Source organism: Bombina bombina, chromosome 4, assembly GCF_027579735.1.
Source record: "Bombina bombina isolate aBomBom1 chromosome 4, aBomBom1.pri, whole genome shotgun sequence".
NCBI classification, from domain to species: domain Eukaryota; kingdom Metazoa; phylum Chordata; class Amphibia; order Anura; family Bombinatoridae; genus Bombina; species Bombina bombina.
Window position 1 is genome coordinate 1,133,228,962 of NC_069502.1, and position 25,267 is coordinate 1,133,254,228.

A 25,267-nucleotide genomic window follows, 5' to 3' on the forward strand; every position below is an offset into this window, starting at 1 on the left:
ACTTCAATCATTTAGAAAGTTGATTGATTCAGTAGTTAATATTCCAAATGGTTCGTCCCTGTTACCTGAAAGAGGAAGATACTTCGGGTTTATCTGAGAGAGAATTCTCAGACTCAGATGGAATAATGTTTCTTCTATAAAGGTAAGACGAGTCCACGGATTCATCCTTTACTTGTGGGATATTATCCTTCCCTACAGGAAGTGGCAAAGAGCACCACAGCATAGCTGTCTATATAGCTCCTCCCTTAGCTCCACCCCCCAGTCATTCTCTTTGTCTACTCTAAGTACTAGGAAGGGTAAAGTGAAAGAGGTGATAAAATATTAGTTTTTAATTTCTTCAAGCAAGAGTTTGTTATTTTAAATGGTACCAGTTTGTACTATTTACTCACAGGCAGCAGATGGATGAAGACTGCTGCCTGGAGGATGATGATCTTAGCATTTGTAACTAAGGTCCATTGCTGTTCCCACTGAGGCTGAGGAGTACAGGAAACTTCAGTGTGAGGAACGGTTTCATGCTATGCAGCAATGAGGTATGTTCAGTCATATTTTTTCTGGAGTGACTGTGTATTTCAGAAAGGCTGACATTATACCCAGGAGGGTAAGGGTAAGCAGTAATCCTAGAGATAAAAGAAGGGCATTACTTAGCTTGCATATGGGGCCAATTACATATATGGTTGACACTGAATGGCAAATGTTTGTGAGCAAACGTTTTTTGGATGGGAGTGCTTTAACGTTTTTTCTGGGCAATAAATGTTTTGGGCAACTTTATTAGGGCACACATGGCTTAATTTTCGGGTCTTAGAACCCACATGGCTAGTTATAACCGCTCTGGTGCGGTTCTTTAAGGCTGACGAAACATCGAGTGAGATGGGCGGGGCCTGTTTTCGCGCCTCAGATGCGCAGTTAGTTTTGTGCAGCAAGCTCTAACTCCTGAGGGCCCTGGTGTATGTTTTGGGCCAAATCTAAGCTTTTACCCCACACTTCCCTGAGGGCAGGTAGGGCCACAGCAGAGCTGTGGCAAGGTGCTGAGGGGTCTTTTTCCGGATCTGGGCCTATTTTCGTTCCGGTTTGGAAATTAAGGGGTTAATTGTTAAAAAAAATTGTGGTGAAATCTTAACTACCTATAGTGTGTCTACATACAAAATTTTGAAAAATGTGGGCATGTTTAGGCTGTTTTGCAGAATGTGTATGCTTTTTTTCTCTTAAAGGCACAGTACCGTTTTTTAAGATTGTTATTTTTTTCACTAAATAAAGTGTTTTCATGCTTGTTTGTAGTCATTACTAGCCTGTTCAACATGTCTGACATTGAGGAAAGTCAATGTTTAATATGTTTAGAAGCCATTGTGAAACCTCCACTTAGAATGTGTCCCTCATGCACTGAAAGGTCAATAAATTGTAAAGAACATATTTTAGCCACTAAAAGTATGTCGCAGGATGATTCTCAGTCAGAAAAGAATCAGGTTATGCCATATAATTCTCCCCAAGTGTCACAACCGTTAACGCCCGCACAAGCGACGCCAAGTACTTCTAGTGAGTCTAATTCTTTCACCCTGCAAGATATGGCCGCAGTTATGAATACTACCCTCACTGAGGTTTTATCTAAGCTGCCGGGGTTGCAGGGGAAGCGCATTAGGTCTGGTGTGAGAACAAACGCTGAGCCCTCTGACGCTTTATTAGTTATATCCGATGTACCCTCACAATGTTCTGAAGTGAGAGATTTGCTGGCTGAGGGAGAGATTTCTGACTTAGGAAATATGCTCCCTCAGACAGATTCAGATATGACGGCTTTTAAATTTAAACTAGAACACCTCCGCTTATTGCTCAGGGAGGTTTTAGCGACTCTGGATGATTGTGACCCTATTGTAGTTCCAGAGAAATTGTGTAAAATGGACAAATTCCTAGAGGTTCCAGCCTACACTGATGTTTTTCCAGTCCCTAAGAGGATTTCAGAAATTGTTACTAAGGAGTGGGATAGACCAGGTATTCTGTTCGCTCCCCCTCCTACTTTTAAGAAAATGTTTCCCATTTCAGATGCCGTGCGGGACTCGTGGCAGACGGTCCCTAGGGTGGAGGGAGCTATTTCTACCCTGGCTAAGCGTACAACTATACCTATTGAGGACAGTTGTGCTTTCAAAGATCCTATGGATAAAAAATTAGAGGGTCTCCTGAAGAAAATATTTGTTCATCAAGGTTTTCCAACCTATAGCGTGCATTGTTCCTGTAACTACTGCAGCGTCCTTTTGGTTCGAGGCTCTGGAAGAGGCTCTTCAGGTTGAGACTCTATTAGAGGATATTCTGGATAGAATTAGGGCTCTCAAGCTAGCTAATTCTTTCATTACAGATGCCGCTTTTCAATTGGCTAAATTAGCGGCGAAGAATTCAGGTTTTGCCATTTGCGCAGAGCGTTATGGCTTAAGTCCTGGTCTGCTGATAGGTCATCAAAAGCTAAGCTTTTAGCCATTCCTTTCAAGGGTAAGACCCTATTCGGGCCTGAACTGAAAGAGATAATTTCAGACATCACTGGAGGGAAAGGCCATGCCCTTCCTCAGGATAAGACAAATAAGATGAGGATCAAACAAAATAATTTTTGTTCCTTTTGAAGCTTCAAAGGTGGTCCCTCTTCCTCTGCCGCAAAGCAAGAGGGGAATCTTGTTCAATCCAAGTCAGTCTGGAGACCTAGCCAGACTTGGAACAAGGGTAAACAGGCCAAGAAGCCCGCTGCTGCTACCAAGACAGCATGAAGGGGTAGCCCCCGATCCGGGACCGGATCTAGTAGGGGGCAGACTTTCTCTCTTCGCTCAAGCTTGGACAAGAGACATTCAGGACTCCTGGCCTTTAGGAATAGTAACCCAGGGGTATCTTCTAGATTTCAAATATTCTCCCCCAAGGGGGAGATTCCATCTTTCTCAATTGTCTGTAAACCAGAAAAAAAGAGAGGCGTTCTTACGCTGTGTAGAAGACCTATTTTCCATGGGAGTGATCTGCCCAGTCCCGAATACAGAACAGGGGCAAGGGTTCTACTCCAATCTGTTTGTGGTTCCCAAAAAAGAGGGAACTTTCAGACCAATTTTGGATCTCAAGATCCTAAATAAATTCCTCAGAGTCCCATCCTTCAAGATGGAAACCATTCAGACTATTTTGCCAATGATCCAGGAGGGTCAATATATGACCACCATGGACTTAAAGGATGCGTAGCTACACATTCCTATCCACAAAGATCATCACCAGTTCCTCAGGTTCGCCTTTCTGGACAAGCATTATCAGTTTGTGGCTCTTCCCTTCGGGTTGGCCACGGCTCCCAGAATTTTCACAAAGGTGCTAGGGTCCCTTCTGGCAGTTCTAAGGCCGCGGGGCATAGTTGTGGCGCCTTATCTGGAAGATATCTTAATCCAGGCGTCAATTTACCAACTAGCCAAGTCTCACACATACATCGTGTTGGCTTTTCTAAGATCTCACGGGTGGAAGGTGAACGTAAAAAGAGTTCACTTATCCCTTTTACAAGAGTTCCATTCCTGGGAACTCTGATAGACTCGGTGGACATGAAGATTTTTCTGACGGAGGTCACGAAATCAAAGATTTTATCCATCTGCCAAGCTCTTCATTTCATTCCTCAGCCATCAGTGGCTCAGTGTATGGAGGTAATCGGTTTAAGGGTAGCGGCAATGGACATAGTTCTGTTTGCTTGCTTGCATCTCAGACCACTGCAACTTTGCATGCTCAAACAGTGGAATGGGGATTATGCAGATTTATCTCCTCAGATAAATCTGGACCAAGAGACCAGAGACTCTCTTCTTTGGTTGTTCTCACAGGATCATCTCTCTAAGGGAATGTGTTTCCGCAGGCCAGCGTGGGTCATAGTGACGACGGACGCCAGCTTATTGGGCTGGGGTGGTCTGGAATTCCCTGAAAGCACAGGGATTGTGGACTCAGGAGGAGGCTCTCCTCCCGATAAATATTCTAGAACTGAGAGTGATATTCAACGCGCTTCAGGCGTGGCCTCAGCTGGCGTCGGCCAGATTCATAAGATTCCAGTCGGACAACATCACGACTGTAGCATATATCAATCATCAAGAGGGAACAAAGAGTTCTCTGGCGATGATAGAGGTTACCAAAATAATTCAATGGGCAGAGACTCACTCATGCCATCTATCAGCAATCTATATCCCAGGACTGGAGAACTGGGAAGCGGATATTCTAAGTCATCAGACTTTTCATCCGGGGGAGTGGGAACATCATCCGGAGATGTTTGCACAATTGATTCAGTAATGGGGCACACCAGAATTGGATCTGATGGCGGCTTGTCAGAATGCCAAACTTCCTTGATACGGGTCCAGGTCAAGGGATCCTCAGGCAGTACTGATAGATGCTCTAGCAGTACCCTGGTCGTTCAACATGGCTTATGTGTTTCCACCTTTTCCTCTCCTTCCTCGTTTGATTGCCAGAATCAAACAGGAGAGAGCTTCAGTGATTTTGATAGCACCTGCGTGGCCACGCAGGACTTGGTATGCAGACCTGGTGGACATGTCATCTCTTCCACCATGGACTCTGCCACTGAGACAGGACCTTCTGATTCAAGGTCCGTTCCAGCATCCAAATCTAGTTTCTCTGTGACTGACTGCTTGGGGATTGAACGCTTGATCTTATCCAAGCGGGGGTTCTCTGAGTCGGTCATAGATATCTTGATTCAGGCTCGAAACCTGTCACCAGGAGAATTTTTCATAAGATATGGTGTAAATATCTTTATTGGTGCAAATCCAAAGGCTACTCATGGAGTAAGATCAGGATTCCTAGGATTTTGTCCTTTCTCCAAGAAGGATTGGAGAAGGAGCTATCAGCTAGTTCCTTAAAGGGACAGATATCTGCTTTATCTATTCTACTGCACAAACGTCTGGCAGATGTTCCAGACGTTCAGTCGTTCTGTCAGGCTTTAGTTAGAATCAAGCCTGTGTTTAAACCTGTTGCTCCACCATGGAGTTTGAATTTAGTTCTTAAGGTTCTTCAAGGGGTTCCGTTTGAACCTATGCATTCCATAGATATTAAGCTTCTATCTTGGAAAGTTCTGTTTTTAGTTGCTATCTCTTCGGCTCGAAGAGTTTCTGAACTATCTGCATTACAATGTGACTCGCCTTATCTTGTTTTCCATGCTGATAATATGGTTCTGCGTACCAAACCTGGATTCCTTCCTAAGGTTGTTACTAATAAGAATATCAATCAGGAAATTGTTGTTCCTTCTCTGTGTCCTAATCCTTCCTCTAAGAAGGAGCGTCTATTGCACAACTTGGATGTGGTTCGTGCTTTGAAGTTTTACTTGCAAGCGACCAAAGATTTCCGTCAAACATCTTCTTTGTTTGTTGTCTATTCTGGAAAACGTAGAGGTCAAAAAGCTATGGCTACCTCTCTTGCCTTTTAGCTGAAAAGCATCATCCGTTTGGCATATGAGACTGCTGGACAGCAGCCTCCTGAAAGAATTACAGCTCACTCTACTAGGGCGGTGGCTTCCACATGGACTTTTAGAAATGATGCTTCTGTTGAACAGATTTGTAAGGCTGTGACTTGGTCTTCGCTTCATACCTTTTCCAAATTTTACAAATTTGATACCTTTGCTTCTTCAGAGGCTATTTTTGGGAGAAAATTTCTTCAAGCAGTGGTGCCTTCTGTTTAACCATCTGTCTTGTCCCTCCCGTTCCTCCGTGTCCTGTAGCTTTGGTATTGTATCCCACAAGTAAAGGATGAATCTGTGGACTCGTATTACCTTTATAGAAGAAAACTACATTTATGCTTACCTGATAAATTGATTTCTTCTATGGTAAGACGAGTCCACGGCCCGCCCTGTCATTTTTAGAAAGATTGTATTTTTTGATTTAAACTCAGTCACCTCTGCACCTTGTAGTTTCTCCTTTTTCTTCCTGTACCTTTGGTCGAATGACTGGGGGGTGGAGCTAAGGGAGGAGCTATATAGACAGCTCTGCTGTGGTGCTCTTTGCCACTTCCTGTAGGGAAGGATAATATCCCACAAGTAAAGGATGAATCCGTGCACTTGTCTTACCAGAGAATAAATCAATTTATCAGGTAAGCATAAAGTTAGTTTTTTATTTGATCCTGAGGTTTGTTTTTTCTTTCAGTTTTTAACTTGAACACCTCCATTTGTTACTTTAGGAGGTTTTAGCTCCCCTGGGCAACTTCCGACATTGCCTGTGTAATCTATCCTAGTGCGTCCAGTTAGTTATAAGGAATGGAAAAGGCCGCATTCCCTATAGTAAACAAAAAAATGTTTCCCATAGCTGACTCAGCTATGGAGGCTGGGCAATCATTCCCTAGGGTGGAAGGAGTAGTTTCCAGCTTAGCTAAGAGAACTACTATACCCTTAGAGAATAGTTGGGTTTTTCAAAGGTCCTTTGAACAAAAATTAGAAGGATGTACACTAGGGCTTACAATGACAACCAGCTGTGTACTTTGCTACCGTCACTAGTGCGACGGAATATTGATGCGTTTGTCTGATACTACTAAGTCAGAAGCTCCCCTGGATAAAATCCAGGATAGGATAAAAAGCTTTCAAATTGGCTAATTCCTTTATTTAAAAAAAATTTCCTTCAAGTTATCAAACTGGGAACATAGTTTTCTCGGTTCCAGCTCACAGGGCCTTGTGGTCAAAGCCTTGTTCTATGGATGTATGCTCTAAGTCTAAGCTTTTAGCGATTCTTTACAAGGGGAAGACCTTGTTGGGACATGGCTTGACGAAAATAATCTATTTTGAAATTTAAAGACTTTCAATAAAAAAAAGGGTCCAAATAGCATACTGTTGATTCAAAGACAGCATGAAGGACATACCCCCGACCCGGGACCGGATCTGGTAGGGGGCAGACTTTTCGCCTTCGCTCAGGCTTTGGTTTGAGATGTTCAGGTTCCCTGGGCAATAGAAAATAGATCCCAGGGATACAAGTTAGAGTTCAAACGCTTTCCTCCCAGAGGCAAGTTTCTGCTTTCAAGATTATCTGTAGACCAGACAATAAGAGAGGTGTTCTTACTCTGTGTAAGAGACCTCTCCGTCCTAAGAGTAATAGTTCCTGTTCCGATTCCGGAACGAGATCTGGGATTTTATTCCATTCTGTTCTTGATTCCCAATCAAGGAGGGAACTTTCAGGCCTATTTTAGACCTCAAGAGTCTAAACAAATTCCTCAGAGTACCGTCCTTCAAGATGGAAACTATTTGTTCCATTCTCCTTTTGGTCCAAGAGGGTCAATTTATGACAACTGTGGTTTTAAAGGACGCATACTTGCATGTTGCCCTTCACAGGGATCATCACAAGTTTCTAAGGTTTGCCTTTCTAGACAAACACTTCCAATTCATGGTTCTGCCCTTCAGTCTTGCCATAGCTCCCAGATTTTTCTCAAAGGTTCTGGGTTCACTGTTGGTGGGGCTTTGGTTGCCGGGCATTGCAGTGGCTCCCTATCTGGACGACATCTTAGTCCAGGTGCCATTTTTACATCAAGCAAGATCCCACCCTGAAATTTTGTTATCCTTCCTGCAATCTCACGGATGGATGGTAAATTTTGATAAGAGGTCCTTTGTCCCAAGTACAAGGCTAACTTTCCTGGGAACCATATTAGGTTCTCTATAAATGATCTTCGATACTGGTCTAGCTCTTCAGTCTCCTCCTCAACTATCAGTAGTTCAGTGCATGGAGTTAATCAGGCTGATGGTGGCGGTAGGACGTCATCACGTTATTCGGTTTCATCTCAGACCTCTGCAGTTAAGCATGTTCTGGCATTGGATTGGAATTATACAGATTTGCCTCCTCAAATACTTCTAGAACAGGAGACAAGGGATTCTCTTCAATGGTGGTTGTCTCTGGATAATTTCTCTCAGGGAATCTGCTTTCGCAGACCACCTTGGGTGATTGTGACAATAGATGCCAGCCTTCTAGGGTGGGGTTTGGGGCTGCCTAAGGGTTCAGGGGGTTTGGACTCCACCAGAGTCTGTTTTTCCTGTAAACTTTCTGGTGCTGAGAATGATCTACAATGTTCTCCTGGCCTCAGTTAGATTCGGTCCAGTTTATCAGGTTTCAGTCGGACAAATAACGTCAGTGGCTTAATTCTGTCATCGGGGAAAAACGAGGAGTTCCTTAGCGATGACAGAGGTATCCAAAATACTTCAGTGGGCGGAGGTCCATTCTTTCTGCCTGTTGGCGATCTACATCCCAGAGGTGGAGAACTGGGAGGCGGATTTCATGAGCAGACAGACCTTCATCCGGGGAGTGGGATCTCTATCCGGAAGTATGCTCCGTCTTTTTCTCCCGTTTACTTTTCTTCCTCGGGTCATTGCTCGGATCAAGCAGGAGAGGGCATCAGTGATCCTCATAACACTGGCTTACTCTCGCAGGGTTTGGTATGCAGATCTGGTGGCCATGTCATCTTTGCCACCTTGGAGGCTTCCGTGAGAAAGGACCTTCTGATTCAAGGGCCCCTCCTTCTCAAACATCTAGTTTCTCTGAAGGTTTCTTGGAGATTGGACGCTAATTTTTTCCAAGCAAGGTTTTTTCTTCATTGAAGACCATGTTTCAGGCTCGTAAGCCTGTCACTAGAAAAAGTTATCATAGATATTTTTATTGGTGTTAATCCATGGGCTACTCATGGAATAGAGTTAGGGTTCCTAGACCTTTGTCTGTTCTCCAAGAGGGTTTTGGAGAATGGTTTATCTTTTTTGTTATTCAAACATCTGGCAGATGTCCCAGATGTACAATCATTTGGTCAGGCCTTGGTCAGGATCCGGCCTGTGTTCAAACTAGTTACTCTTCCATGGAGTCTGAATTTAGTTCTGAGTTCTTCAAGGGGCTCCATTTGAGCCTATGCATTCCTTAGATATTAAGTTGTTATCTTGGAAAGTTTTATTTCTTGTTGCTATTTCTTCTGCTCGCAGAGTTTCAGAGCTCTCGGCTTTGCAGTATGAGACCCCTTCCCTTATTTTTTAATTAAGATAAGGTAGTTTTGCGTACTGAATTAGGATTTCTTCCTCAGGTTGTTTCTGATCGGAACATTAATCAGGAGATTGCTGTTCCTTCCTTGTGTCCAAATCCTTCTTCTCAGAAGGAACAACTTCTGTACAATTTGTACGTGGTCCGTACTTTGAATTTTTTCCTGCAGGCGACTAAGGATTTTTGTCAGTCTTCTTTGCTTGTGGTTTTCTCAGGAAAACGTAAGGGACAGAAAGCTTCGGCTACTTCTCTTTCTTTTTGGCTGAAGAGTATCATACGTTTTGCATCTGAGACTGCCGGACAGCAGCCTCCAGAGAGAGTTACGGCTCCTTACATGATGGTTGTCACTTCCTCTTGGGCATTCAAAAATGAAGCTTCTGTGGAACAGATTTGCAAGGTTGCACCTTGGTCCTCTCTTCACACTTTTTCAAAGTTTTATAAATTTGACACTTTTGCCTAGGCTGAAGCCGCTTTTGGGAGAAGGGTTCTTTAAACAGTGGTGCCTTCCGTTTAGGTTCCCTGTCTTGTCCCTCCTGTATCATCTGTGTACTCTAGCTTGGGTATTGAATCCCATTAGTAATTAAGATGATCTGAAATGTATGCTTACCTGATAAATGTATTTATTTTTTTACACAATGAGTCCACGGCCCGCCCTGTTCTTTTAGACAGGTTGTGGGTTATTATAAACTTCAGACACCTCTGCACCTTGGCTTTTCCTTTCTCTTCCTAACTTCGGTCGAATGACTGGAGTGGGAGGGAAGGGAGGAGCTATTTAACAGCTCTGCTGTGGTGCTCTTTACCTTCTCCTGCTGACCAGGAGGTGAATATCCCATTAGTAATTAAGATGATCCGTGGACTCATTGCGTCAAAAAAGAAATACATTTATCAGGTAAGCATAAATTTTCTTTGTTCGCACTGGGTTGGGTTTTCTCCCTAAGGTTGTGTCTAATCGCAACATCAATCAGGAGATTGTGGTTCCTTCCTTGTGTCCTAATCCTTCTTCTTCAAAGGAACGATTAATTCGTAATCTGGATGTGGTTCGGGCTTTGAAATTCTATCTTCAGTCTACAAAGGATTTTAGACAGACAGAGGCATTGTTTGTTGTCTATTCTGAGAAGCGCAGAAAGCTTCTTCCACTTTCCTATCTTTTTGGTTGAGGAGCATTATTCGCTTAGCATATGAAGCAGCTTTTGGGAGAAAGGTTTTGCAGGATGTGGTGCCCTCAGAATAAGGTCCGCCTCTCTTTTACCCTCCCGTTTTCATTCCGTGTCCTCTAGAGCTTGGGTATATGTTTCCCACAAGTAAGGAATGAAGCCCTGGACTCTCCTCATATTAAGATAGAAAACATAAATTATGCTTACCTGATAATTTCCTTTCCATCTGTATGAGGAGAGTCTGGTACCATTTATACCCTGATTTTTCTCCTACTGTTCCTTGTTCACTCGACAGAATGACTGGGGGATTAGGGGAGTGGGGGAGGTATTTAAGCCTCTGGCTGGGGTGTCTTTGCCTCCTCCTGGTGGCCAGGTTCTGTATTCCCACAAGTAAGGAATGAAGTTGTGGACTCTCCTCATACAGATGGAAAGGAAATTATCAGTTAAGCATAATTTATGTTTTCTTATCATGCTTTAGTAAATATTTTCTAGCTGGATTATGATTTTGAAATTATATTTAAAGGGACATGTGACCCCACGTTTTTCTTTCATGATTAAGATAGGGCATACAATTTTTAAACAACTTTCTAATTGATTTATATGGAGGATTGATATATACTTATTAACAAACAGGCAAAGCAGTCATAACGGTAAAAGTTAAAACAATTTACTTTTATTAAAAGCTTAGTTAAAACAGCATTTTGTGGCAAGCCAAAGCATTAACCCTCCATGCTGATATACTGAAGTGGACTTCCTTTTGTATGTAGGAACCCAGCAATAGAGGATTGGATATGACTCTAAACTGAAGATTTGATGTTCAGCAATATTATATTATGGCATAAATTATCATTGTTGCAGTAACTTTCTAATTTACTTATATGCTTTTCAAGAAAGGATAGAAAGAGTACAAAGCAAATTGGATAATAGAAGAAAATAGGAAAGATGAATACAAATTCCATACACTATCTGAATTATGAAGGAGCAGCAATGCATTACTGGGAGCTAGGCTATCCAATGGCAAGAGGAATATATGTGCAGCCACCAATCAGCATTTATCTCCCAGTAGTGCATTGCTGCTCCTGAGCTTACCTAGATATGCTTTTCAACAAAGGGTACCAAAAGAGCAAAATATATTGGATAATAGAAGAGTATAGGATAGATTTATAAAATTGCATGATCTATCTGAATTATGAAAGTTACATTTTGACTTTTATTGTCCCTTAAAAGAAGAAATTAATTATTTGATGCTGTATTTACAAAAATGTTTCACAACATTCTATTAATGTCCATTCCTGGAATCATTATAGATTCATATGTTTCAAGCAAACAAGTAATGAGGGCAGTGACCATCTATCTGTCCTTCTTTCATAGAAAAATGTTGATTATATTTTATAAAGAAATACCACAGATACAATTATTGTTGCTTTGTGTTTTAATTTTTAAATTTTTTATTTTCTTTTAAGATTCAGAGAAGATGGCGAGGCTATTATGTCCGAAAATACGTACACAATTACTATACCTTGAAGAAGTATTTGGAGGGCTTGGCCCTAAAAAATGAAATTGTCAGGTATGGATACTTTAAAATATCATAATTACTAGATAAAGAACTTTCTTACTAATTTAAAAGCTCTAATTGTCCAGTTATTTAGCGGAGCCTGTCTTCTAGTGATTCGGCTTCTGACAATACAATGATATATCCTATAAAGGGCATTTCTTCTGTTATGTGCGATCAGTCCACGGGTCATCATTACTTCTGGGATATAACTCCTCCCCAACAGGAAATGCAAGAGGATTCACCCAGCAGAGCTGACATAGCTCCTCCCCTCTACGTCAGTCCCAGTCATTCTCTTGCACCCAACGACTAGATAGGATGTGTGAGAGGACTATGGTGATTATACTTAGTTTTTATGACTTCAATCAAAAGTTTGTTATTTTACAATAGCACCGGAGCGTGTTATTACTTCTCTGGCAGAGTTTGAAGAAGAATCTACCAGAGTTTTTTACTATGATTTTAACCGGAGTAGTTAAGATCATATTGCTGTTCTCGGCCATCTGAGGGAGGTAAAGGCTTCAGATCAGGGGACAGCGGGCAGATGAATCTGCATTGAGGTATGTAGCAGTTTTTATTTTCTGAATGGAATTGATGAAAAAATCCTGCTATACCGTTATAATGACATGTATGTATACACTTCAGTATTCTGGGAATGGTTTTTCACCGGAACTACTCTGTTAAAGGTCACTAATCCTTTTAATAAATATTGTCATGTTAAACGTTTTTGCTGGAATGTAGAATCGTTTACATTGCTGAGGTACTGAGTAAATAAATGTTTGGGCATTATTTTCCACTTGGCAGTTGTCTGCTTTAAATTGTGACAGTTTCGTTTCTCCTCACTGCTGTGTGTGAGAGGGAGGGGCCGTTTTTGGCGCTCTTTTGCTACGCATCAAAAAATTCCAGTCAGCTACTATTATATTTCCTGCATGATCCGGTTCACTGACAGATCTCAGGGGTCTTCAAACTTCTTTGAAGGGAGGTACATTCTCTCAGCAGAGCTGTGAGAATTTTTATTGACTGTGAATAAAAACGTTACTCTATAATTTTTTATGTCAAATTTAGTTATTTACTAATGGGAACAAACCTTTGCTAAAAGTTGTGTTGTTTCAAACTTGATGCTATAACTGTTTCAGTTCATTATCTCAACTGTCATTTAATCGTTTAAGTACCTCTTTGAGGCACAGTACGTTTTTGTTAAAAAAGATTATAACCAGGTTGCAAGTTATTGCTAGTGTGTTAAACATGTCTGACTCAGAGAATGATATCTGTGTCATTTGTTCCAATGCCAAGGTGGAGCCCAATAGAAATTTATGTACTAACTGTATTGATGCTACTTTAAATAAAAGTCAATCTGTACAATGTGAACAAATTTCACCAAACTGCGAGGGGAGAGTTATGCCGACTAACTCGCCTCACGCGGCAGTACCTGCATCTCCCGCCCGGGAGGTGCGTGATATTATGGCGCCTAATACATCTGGGCGGCCATTACAGATAACATTACATGATATGGCTACTGTTATGACTGAAGTTTTGTCTAAATTACCAGAACTAAGAGGCAAGCGTGATCACTCTGGGGTGAGAACAGAGTGCGCTGACAATACTAGGGCCATGTCTGATACTGCGTCACAGCTTGCAGAGCATGAGGACGGAGAGCTTCATTCTGTGGGTGACGGTTCTGATCCAAACAGATTGGATTCAGATATTTCAAATTTTAAATTTAAATTGGAGAACCTCCGTGCATTACTAGGGGAGGTCTTAGCAGCTCTCAATGATTGTAACACCATTGCAATACCAGAGAAAATGTGTAGGTTGGATAAATACTTTGCGGTACCGGCGAGTACTGACGTTTTTCCTATACCTAAGAGATTAACTGAAATTGTTACTAAGGAGTGGGATAGACCCGGTGTGCCGTTCTCACCCCCTCCAATATTTAGAAAGATGTTTCCAATAGACGCCACTACTCGGGACTTATGGCAAACGGTCCCTAAGGTGGAGGGAGCAGTTTCTACTTTAGCTAAGCGTACCACTATCCCGGTGGAGGATAGCTGTGCTTTTTCAGATCCAATGGATAAAAAATTAGAGGGTTACCTTAAGAAAATGTTTGTTCAACAAGGTTTTATATTGCAACCCCTTGCATGTATCGCGCCGATTACGGCTGCGGCAGCATTTTGGATTGAGTCTCTGGAAGAGAACCTTAGTTCATCTACGCTAGACGACATTATGGACAGGCTTAGAGTCCTTAAACTAGCCAATTCATTCATTTCGGAGGCCGTAGTACATTTAACCAAACTTACGGCTAAGAACTCTGGATTCGCCATACAGGCACGTAGAGCACTGTGGCTAAAATCCTGGTCAGCTGATGTTACTTCTAAGTCTAAATTACTTAATATACCTTTCAAGGGGCAGTCTTTATTTGGGCCCGGGTTGAAAGAAATTATCGCTGACATTACAGGAGGTAAGGGCCACGCCCTACCTCAAGACAAAGCCAAAGCTAAGGCTAGACAGTCTAATTTTCGTCCCTTTCGGAATTTCAAACCTGGAGCAGCGTCAACCTCCACTGCACCAAAACAGGAAGGAGCTGTTGCTCGTTACAGGCAAGGCTGGAAACCTAACCAGTCCTGGAATAAGGGCAAACAGGCCAGGAAACCTGCTGCTGCCCCAAAGACAGCATGAACCGAGAGCCCCCGATCCGGGACCGGATCTAGTGGGGGGCAGACTTTCTCTCTTCGCTCAGGCCTGGGCAAGAGATGTTCAGGATCCCTGGGCGCTGGAGATCATATCTCAGGGATACCTTCTAGACTTCAAATTATCTCCCCCAAAAGGGAGATTTCATCTGTCAAGGTTGTCAACAAACCAGATAAAGAAAGAAGCGTTTCTACGCTGTGTACAAGATCTGTTATTAATGGGAGTGATCCATCCAGTTCCGCGGTCGGAACAAGGACAAGGGTTCTACTCAAACCTGTTTGTGGTTCCCAAAAAAGAGGGAACTTTCAGGCCAATCTTAGATTTAAAGATTCTAAACAAATTCCTAAGAGTTCCATCGTTCAAAATGGAAACTATTCGGACAATCTTACCTATGATCCAAAAGGGTCAGTACATGACCACAGTGGATTTAAAAGATGCTTACCTTCACATACCGATTCACAAAGATCATCAACGGTATCTACGGTTTGCCTTCCTAGACAGGCACTACCAGTTTGTAGCTCTTCCATTCGGATTGGCTACGGCCCCAAGAATCTTCACAAAGGTTCTGGGTGCCCTTCTGGCGGTACTAAGACCGCGAGGGATTTCGGTAGCTCCGTACCTAGACGACATTCTAATACAAGCTTTCAAACTGCCAAGTCTCATACAGAGTTAGTTCTGGCATTTCTAAGGTCGCATGGATGGAAAGTGAACGAAAAGAAAAGTTCTCTTTTTCCTCTCACAAGAGTTCCATTCTTGGGGACTCTTATAGATTCTGTAGAAATGAAGATTTACCTGACAGAAGACAGGTTAACAAGGCTTCAGGATGCATGCCGTGTCCTTCATTCCATTCAACACCCGTCAGTAGCTCAATGCATGGAGGTGATCGGCTTAATGGTAGCGGCAATGGACATAGTACCTTTTGCACGCCTACACCTCAGACCGCTGCAATTGTGCATGCTAAGTCAGTGGAATGGGGATTACTCAGATTTGTCCCCTACCCTGAATCTGAATCAAGAGACCAGAAATTCTCTTCTATGGTGGCTTTATCGGCCACACCTGTCCAGGGGGATGCCATTCAGCAGGCCAGACTGGACAATCGTAACAACAGACGCCAGCCTGCTAGGTTGGGGCGCTGTCTGGAATTCTCTGAAGACTCAGGGATTATGGAATCAGGAGGAGAGTCTCCTTCCAATAAACATTCTGGAATTGAGGGCAGTTCTCAATGCCCTTCTAGCTTGGCCCCAATTAACAACTCAGGGGTTCATCAGGTTTCAGTCGGACAATATCACGACTGTAGCTTACATCAACCATCAGGGAGGGACAAGAAGCTCCCTAGCAATGATGGAGGTATCAAAGATAATTCGCTGGGCAGAGTCTCACTCTTGCCACCTGTCAGCAATCCACATCCCGGGAGTGGAGAACTGGGAGGCGGATTTCTTGAGTCGCCAGACTTTTCATCCGGGAGAGTGGGAACTTCATCCGGAGATTTTTGCCCAAATACTTCGACGTTGGGGCAAACCAGAGATAGATCTCATGGCGTCTCGCCAGAACGCCAAACTTCCTCACTACGGGTCCAGATCCAGGGATCCGGGAGCGGTTCTGATAGATGCTTTGACAGCACCTTGGAACTTCGGGATGGCTTATGTGTTTCCACCCTTCCCGCTGCTTCCTCGATTGATTGCGAAAATCAAACAAGAGAGAGCATCTGTGATTCTAATAGCGCCCGCATGGCCACGCAGGACTTGGTATGCAGATCTAGTGGACATGTCATCCTGTCCACCTTGGTCTCTACCTCTGAGACAGGACCTTCTGATACAGGGTCCATTCAAACATCAAAATCTAACTTCTCTGAAACTGACTGCTTGGAAATTGAACGCTTGATTTTATCAAAGCGTGGTTTTTCTGAGTCGGTTATTGATACCCTGATCCAGGCTAGGAAGCCTGTTACCAGAAAGATTTACCATAAAATATGGCGCAAATACCTATACTGGTGCGAATCCAAACGTTACTCCTGGAGTAAGGTTAGGATCCCTAGGATATTGTCTTTTCTACAAGAAGGTTTAGAAAAGGGTTTATCGGCTAGTTCATTAAAGGGACAGATTTCAGCTCTGTCCATCTTGTTACACAGGCGTCTGTCAGAAAATCCAGACGTCCAGGCCTTTTGTCAAGCTTTAGCTAGGATCAAGCCTGTGTTTAAAGCCGTTGCTCCGCCATGGAGTTTAAACTTAGTTCTTAACGTTTTACAAGGTGTTCCATTTGAACCCCTTCATTCCATTGATATAAAATTGTTATCTTGGAAAGTTCTGTTTTTAATGGCTATTTCCTCGGCTCGAAGAGTCTCTGAGTTATCAGCATTACATTGTGATTCTCCTTATCTGATTTTTCACTCAGATAAGGTAGTTCTGCGTACTAAACCTGGGTTCTTACCTAAGGTAGTTACTAACAGGAATATCAATCAAGAGATTGTTGTTCCATCCTTGTGTCCAAATCCTTCTTCAAAGAAGGAACGTCTTCTACACAATCTGGATGTAGTTCGTGCCCTCAAGTTCTACTTGCAGGCAACTAAAAATTTTCGCCAAACTTCTTCCCTGTTTGTCGTTTATTCTGGACAGAGGAGAGGTCAAAAAGCTTCTGCTACCTCTCTCTCTTTCTGGCTTCGTAACATAATACGTTTAGCCTATGAGACTGCTGGACAGCAGCCTCCTGAAAGAATTACAGCTCACTCCACTAGAGCTGTGGCTTCCACTTGGGCCTTTAAGAATGAGGCCTCTGTTGAACAGATTTGCAAGGCTGCAACTTGGTCTTCGCTTCATACTTTTTCCAAATTTTACAAATTTGACACTTTTGCTTCTTCGGAGGCTATTTTTGGGAGAAAGGTTCTTCAGGCAGTGGTTCCTTCTGTATAATGAGCCTGCCTATCCCTCCCGTCATCCGTGTACTTTTGCTTTGGTATTGGTATCCCAGAAGTAATGATGACCCGTGGACTGATCGCACATAACAGAAGAAAACATAATTTATGCTTACCTGATAAATTCCTTTCTTCTGTTGTGCGATCAGTCCACGGCCCGCCCTGTTTTTTAAGGCAGGTAAATATCTTTTAAATTATACTCCAGTCACCACTTCACCCTTGGTTACTCCTTTCTCGTTGATTCTTGGTCGAATGACTGGGACTGACGTAGAGGGGAGGAGCTATGTCAGCTCTGCTGGGTGAATCCTCTTGCATTTCCTGTTGGGGAGGAGTTATATCCCAGAAGTAATGATGACCCGTGGACTGATCGCACAACAGAAGAAAGGAATTTATCAGGTAAGCATAAATTATGTTTTTTCAATAAACGACCAAGTAGTATTTTTTTTTCAGTTGTAGGTCCAGAGAACATGGTTTATAAATGTCATTAACTCCTTAACGACCACGATGTACCCTGTATGTCGCAGTTTTTTTAGGGTTTTTCATGGTCATAGTAGCGGGGGTCTCACCGCCAGTGCCAGGACCGTACTATTATAACCTCCCTTCCGGCTGCAAACATCCTGGAATAGCATGGTCTCGCCGCTGGTGCCAAGACCAAGCTATCAAAAAAGTAATCCCTATTTAAAGATTCAGGGTACGTTACTGTTCATTAAGGGGTTAAAAGAAACAAGCATCTACTACTTCTACTGTATGACAAGTTAGCAGTTATTTAACAATTTTAGTTTAAAAGCCCAGAGCAAACATGCATATTGGGTTCACACAGACACAAATAACAGGTGCACTCCACTGAGGGGGGTGTGTTTCCATGCTGGGGACACAGTAGACAATGCCAAATGGGAAGTAGTGTCACTCCTTTCTGGTAGTGATCTTTGTTCAAACTGCCTTACTACTGCCATTTATAAAGTACAGCGTCTCTGGGGACACAAATAATAATAATAATATTAAAAGCAGGTAAGAATCACTACCTACAGAATATCATGGCTGGGGCAAAGCGAAGGAGTACAATGTAGCTTTGTGGTTAAAGAGGTTAATTTTGTTAGTTAACCCCAAAGGTATATAAAATACAGTTATGAAATGAATAGTTAAAGTATCTAGCTGTATGGCTTACCAGCAGCCAAGTAGGCTAAATCACTGATCTGTATGGGTTACATTATTGCTATTGTCATATAATTGGTGTAAAATCACTTATCTGGGTATTTTACTTGTAAAAGAGTTTAAAGGAACATGAAACCAAAACAAATATTTCATGATTCAGATAGATTTTATACAACTTTCCAAGTTATTTGTAGTATCCAATTTGCTTTGTTCTCTATGTATCCTTTGTAACAGCAATGCACATGGGTGAGCCAATAACATGACACATATATGTGCAGCCACCTAGGTACACTTTTCAACAAAGGTTATGGAGAGAATGAAACAAATTAGGTAATAGAAGTGAATTGGAAAGTTGTTTAAAATTGCATGCTCTATCTGAATCGTGAAAGTGGGTTTTATATCCCTTCAAGTTGTTGCTCTGTCAGTAAAATCATACAACATCTTCTCTGTGTCTTACTGGCAAAATGGCTTTAATTACTGATCTGTGTTTCTTACTGGGAGCCAAGGAACTAAAATCACTAATGGTGAGCGTTAAAGCCACAAGGGGTTAATTGTTTTGTATATGTTTCTGGCAGCTAATAGTTAAATCACTGACCTGTGTGTGCTCTGAGCCAAAAATCGCTAGTTTGAGATTTCACAAAGAACTCCATTTAGCTTAGAGCCAGCCTTGGCCGAAGAGAAAATAAAATAGCTAATTACACACGAGATTTGTGCGTTGCAAATGAGAATTTATAGGGTACTGAGATATGTGCAAATAGAGGGGCTGCGCTTTACAGGACACAAATTACAGTTTAGACAACACACCTTAAAATGTTAAATTTAACAAGCAATATAGTAAGAACACAGAGGTGTTAATTACTTTTATGTTGTTGCAATGTTTTGCAGCCCTCTGTGGCAAACAAGGGGTTATTGTTGTGACTATGAGCTTACTAGAGTCCTCCTATATAAAGTTTTTATCAGTATACCTCAATACCTTTTAAATATTCAGAAATAAGGTATTTTGAATAGAACAACTTTATTATAAAGTACTCTGTGTGTGGTATTATGACTATACATTCATTTCAAACATTCAGTAAAAAATATATAGTAGTTTTATGAAATTGTAAATTTGTCAGAATAACTTGCCTTTTTGTCTTCTGTTGTTTATATCAAGCTGTTTATTTTTTATGGGCAACCTACCCTAAGAATCTACATACTTCCTAGACAGATGTCAGCATGTGGGCTACATTTGGAAGATACAGACATGTACAGTGTAAAATCCAATTTCAAAATTCTTTTGTTCCTTTCCTTATATAAGACATCCCTATAATAAGCATTATACTTCCTGCTCCTGTGATCCAACTACATCTTTCTGAAAGGTTTTTTTTTCTATGAGAGATGTTAAAAAGGTGTGACAAGAAAATATGCATTAAATAACAAACAAGTTATATCTGACCGAGTTATGGTAAAATTAGAGACTACTTTGAAAGTGAATAAGACAAATGTATCTTTCAATAATAAGGTTACTTACTATGATAACTTTGTTCCCTATTTGTGACCTTGTCATGTTTTTTGTATTAAATGGTTTATATCAGTATGATTTTCTGGAATGCTTCCTATTATTAAACACACATTGCTTTTGTGTAAAGGCCATAAAGCTAAATCTGTAGCATAGGTTTTCTAAATGCATCAAATTGCCTATTTATGGTATATGATTTGTAGTATTTGCATAATTCATTTTTTGGCCAATCAAGTGTGGGACAAGCACAATTTTTGACAAAACCAAAGAGTGTATAATGTCCTTTTAGAGCCGTACAACTGCCATTGTCTGACAAACATAGGAGTAGTGAGGCATCATGCAAATCAGATGCACTTAGAGCACCTCTACCATATGTGGTAGGTGGTACCCTAATCCCAACACCCCCACCAGCACAGCCCATTTGTATGAGCTTCTTATCCTCTCAGGTGTCATACACTGTGTGGTTAAAATGCTAATATTGGTTCCTGCTATACTGGATGATACTAAGAATGAAATTGTTACAATCCTTAACTGATAGCAGTGTTTGGTGTGCTTAGGTAACGGATCAGTAGCAGGGCTTATGACCAGTGTTCCCTCTAAGGCCACACAGCAGTGAAACAGTTAATAAGGGAACCACACCTTGCGGTCTGCATTGTGTAGTGTTTGCTGACTGCAGGGTGCGGTTCCCTAATTAACCGTTTCACTGCTTGGCCACTCGAAAAAATGAGGCCTTAGAACACTATGACCATTTTATATATTTTGCAAAGAGTGTGAGCGTTTGTTATATGGAACACAGAGCTTCTCAAACAAGGCAAGGTAAGATGACATAAAGAGTGTATTGTTATTGTTGTTTGAACAAAGTATGGTTGACTATACTGTAAGGACAATAGCATGTAATGAGAATCTCTGTACATAATGTGTCAAGTGATTTGAGTTTTTGTGGCTAAAACCTGGGATAAGATTTGAACCCCCAAATAAAAAAATGTATTTAAAGGGACACTGAACCCAATTTTTTTCTTTTGTGATTCAGATAGAGCATGCAATTTTAAGCAACGTTCTAATTTACTCCTATTTTCAATTTTTCTTCATTCTCTTCCTATCTTTATTTGAAAAAGAAGGCATCTAAGCTTTTCACTTGGTTCAGAACTCTGGACAGCACTTGTTATTGGTGGATGAATTTATCCACTAATCAGCAAGGATAACCCAGGTTGTTCACCAAAAATGGACCGGCATCTTAACTTACATTCTTGCATTTCAAATAAAGATACCAAGAGAATAAAGAAATGTGATAATAGGAGTAAATTAGAAAGTTGCTTAAAATGTCATGCTCTATCTGAATCGCAAAAGAAAAAAATTGGGTTCAGTGTCCCTTTAAGTCTGCTGCAATTAAAACCTATTTCTCCAACATTGGTGTGTCCGGTCCACGGCGTCATCCATAACTTGTGGGAATATTCTCTTCCCCAACAGGAAATGGCAAAGAGCACAGCAAAAGCTGTCCATATAGTCCCCCCTAGGCTCCGCCCACCCCAGTCATTCTCTTTGCCGCTGAACAAGCAGCATCTCCACGGAGATGGTGTAGAGTATGTGGTGTTTAGTTGTAGTTTTTTATTCTACTATCAAGAGTTTGTTATTTTAAAATAGTGCTGGTATGTACTATTTACTCTGAAACAGAAAAAGATGAAGAGTTCTGTTTGTGAGAGGAGTATGATTTTAGCAGCAGTAACTAAAATCGTTTGCTGTTTCCACATAGGACTGTTGAGATGAGATAACTTCAGTTGGGGGGAACAGTTGGCAGACTTTTCTGCTTAAGGTATGACTAGCCATATTTCTAACAAGACTGTGTAATGCTGGAAGGCTGTCATTTCCCCTCAAGGGGACCGGTAAGCCATTTTCTTAGTCTCAAACAGAATAAAGGGCTTAATATGGGCTATAAAACTGGTAGACACTTTTATGGGCTAGATCGATTGCTTTATTTGGGCATTTTATACAGCTTGATGTTGAAATTCACACTTTATAAACTTTGGGGAACGTTTTTTTACGTCAGGCACTGGTTTAGACACCTTCCCAGTCAGGAAGGGCCTTCTCTGTAGTAGACAGAGCCTCATTTTCGCGCCATTACTGCGCAGTTACTTTTGAGAGCAGGACATGCAGCTGCATGTATGTGGGTCTGAAAGTAGTTGAAAAGGTTCCTAGAAGGCTTCATTTGGTATCGTATACCCCCCTGGGTTTGGTAAAGTCGCAGCAAAGGCTGTAGCTGGGACTGTAGAGGGGTTAAAACTGTAAACGGCTCCGGTTTCGTCATTTTAAGGGTTAAAGGTATGAAATTTGGGGTGCAATGCTTTGAATGCTTTAAGACACTGTGGTGAAAATTTGGTTAAATTTGAACAATTCCTTCATAGTTTTTCACATATTCAGTAATAAAGTGTGCCCTGTTTAAAATTTAAAGAGACAGTAACGGTTTTGTTTTAAAACGGTTTTTGTACTTTATTGACAAGTTTAAGCCTGTTTAACATGTCTGTGCCTTCAGATAAACTATGTTCTGTATGTATGGAAGCCAATGTGTCTCCCCCTTCAAAATTGTGTGATAATTGTGTCATAGCGTCCAAACAAAGTAAGGACAGTACTGCCACAGATAGTAAAGTTGCCCAAGATGATTCATCAGATGAAGGGAGTAGACATAGTTCTACATCATCTCCTTCTGTGTCTACACCAGTTTTGCCCAGGCAGGAGACCCCTAGTACTTCTAGCGCGCCAATGCTTGTTACTATGCAACAATTGACGGCAGTAATGGATAACTCCATAGCAAATATTTTATCCAAAATGCCTGCATTTCAGAGAAAGCGCGATTGCTCTGTTTTAAACACTGTAGAGCAGGAGGGCGCTGATGATAATTGCTCTGTCATACCCTCACACCAATCTGAAGTGGCCATGAGGGAGGTTTTGTCAGATGGGGAAATTTCTGATTCAGGTAGAATTTCTCAACAGGCAGAACCTGATGTTGTGACATTTAAATTTAAATTAGAGCATCTCCGCACACTGCTTAAGGAGGTGCTATCTACTCTGGATGATTGTGACAACCTGGTCATTCCAGAAAAATTGTGCAAGATGGACAAGTTCCTAGAGGTTCCGGTGCACCCCGACGCTTTTCCTATATCCAAGCGGGTGGCGGACATAGTGAATAAGGAGTGGGAGAAGCCCGGCATACCTTTTGTCCCCCCTCCTATATTTAAGAAATTATTTCCTATGGTCGACCCCAGAAAGGACTTATGGCAGACAGTCCCTAAGGTCGAGGGGGCAGTTTCTACACTAGCCAAGCGCACTACTATTCCTATTGAGGATAATTGTGCTTTCAAAGATCCTATGGATAAAAAATTGGAGGGTTTGCTTAAAAAGATTTTTGTACAGCAAGGTTACCTCCTGCAACCTATTTCGTGCATTATTCCTGTCACTACAGCAGCGTGGTTCTGGTTCGAGGAACTAGAAAAGTCGCTTAGTAGAGAGACTCCGTATGAGGAGGTTATGGACAGAATTCACGCACTTAAGTTAGCTAATTCCTTTATTTTAGATGCCGCTTTACAGTTAGCAAGATTAGCGGCGAAAAATTCAGGGTTTGCAATTGTGGCGCGCAGATCGCTCTGGCTAAAGTCTTGGTCAGCGGATGTATCTTCCAAGACAAAATTGCTTAATATCCCTTTCAAGGGTAAAACCCTTTTTGGGCCAGAATTGAAAGAGATTATCTCAGACATCACTGGGGGTAAGGGCCACGCCCTCCCACAAGATAGGCCTTTCAAGGCCAAGAATAAGTCTAATTTTCGTTCCTTTTGCAATTTCAGGAACGGACCGGCCTCCAACTCTGCAGCCTCTAGACAAGAGGGTAATGCTTCACAAACCAAACTAGCTTGGAAACCGATGCAAGGCTGGAACAAGGGTAAGCAGGCCAAGAAGCCTGCTGCTGCTACCAAAACAGCATGAAGGAGTAGCCCCCGATCCGGGACCGAATCTAGTAGGGGGCAGACTCTCTCTCTTCGCTCAGGCTTGGGCAAGAGATGTTCAGGATCCCTGGGCACTAGAAATAGTTTCTCAGGGTTATCTTCTGGAATTCAATGAACTACCCCCAAGGGGAAGGTTCCACATGTCTCACTTATCTTCAAACCAAATAAAGAGACAGGCATTCTTACATTGTGTAGAAGACCTGTTAAAAATGGGAGTGATACACCCAGTTCCAACCGTGGAACAAGGAATGGGGTTTTACTCAAATCTGTTTGTAGTTCCCAAAAAAGAGGGAATTTTCAGACCAATTCTGGATTTAAAGATCCTAAACAAATTTCTCAGAGTACCATCGTTCAAAATGGAAACTATTCGAACGATTTTACCTACAATCCAGGAGGGTCAATTTATGACTACCGTGGATCTAAAGGATGCGTATCTACATATTCCTATCCATAAAGATCATCATCAGTTCCTAAGGTTCGCCTTTCTGGAAAAACATTACCAGTTTGTGGCTCTCCCATTCGGGCTAGCCACTGCTCCAAGGATTTTCACAAAGGTACTCGGGTCCCTTCTAGCGGTTCTAAGACCAAGGGGCATTGCAGTGGCACCTTACTTGGACGACATTCTGATACAAGCGTCGTCTCTTTCAAAGGCAAAGGCTCACACAGACATCGTTCTGGCCTTTCTCAGATCTCACGGATGGAAAGTGAACATAGAAAAAAGTTCCCTGTCTCCGTCGACAAGAGTTCCTTTCTTGGGGACAATAATAGATTCTTTAGAAATGAAGATTTTCCTGACAGATGTCAGAAAGTCGAAACTTCTAAACGCTTGTCAAGTTCTTCACTCTGTTCCACGACCTTCCATAGCTCAGTGCATGGAAGTAGTAGGGTTGATGGTTGCAGCAATGGACATAGTTCCTTTTGCGCAAATTTATCTAAGACCATTACAACTGTGCATGCTGAAACAGTGGAATGGGGACTATACAGACTTGTCTCCAGTGATTCAAGTAGATCAGAAGACCAGAGACTCACTCCGTTGGTGGCTAACCCAGGATCACCTGTCCCAGGGAATGAGCTTCCGCAGACCAGAGTGGGTCATCGTCACGACCGACGCCAGTCTAGTGGGCTGGGGCGCGGTCTGGGACTCCCTGAAAGCTCAGGGGCTATGGTCTTGGGAAGAGTCTCTTCTCCCGATAAACATTCTGGAACTGAGAGCAATATTCAATACTCTCAGGGCTTGGCCTCAACTAGCAAAGGCCAGATTCATAAGATTCCAATCAGACAACATGACGACTGTTGCTTACATCAACCATCAGGGGGGAACAAGGAGTTCCCTGGCGATGAGAGAAGTGACCAA

At 42.0% G+C, this 25,267-nt stretch overlaps 1 protein-coding gene across 1 annotated transcript in view; it reads left to right on the forward strand.

The window, feature by feature from the left end:
* SPATA17 (spermatogenesis associated 17) overlaps positions 1-25,267 on the forward strand; it is a 498,577-nt gene that overhangs the window by 111,180 nt on the left and 362,130 nt on the right. Inside the window, exon 3 of the mRNA XM_053712503.1 lies at positions 11,590-11,693. Coding sequence (XP_053568478.1) covers positions 11,590-11,693 — 104 coding nt within the window. The remainder of the gene's footprint in view (positions 1-11,589; positions 11,694-25,267) is intronic.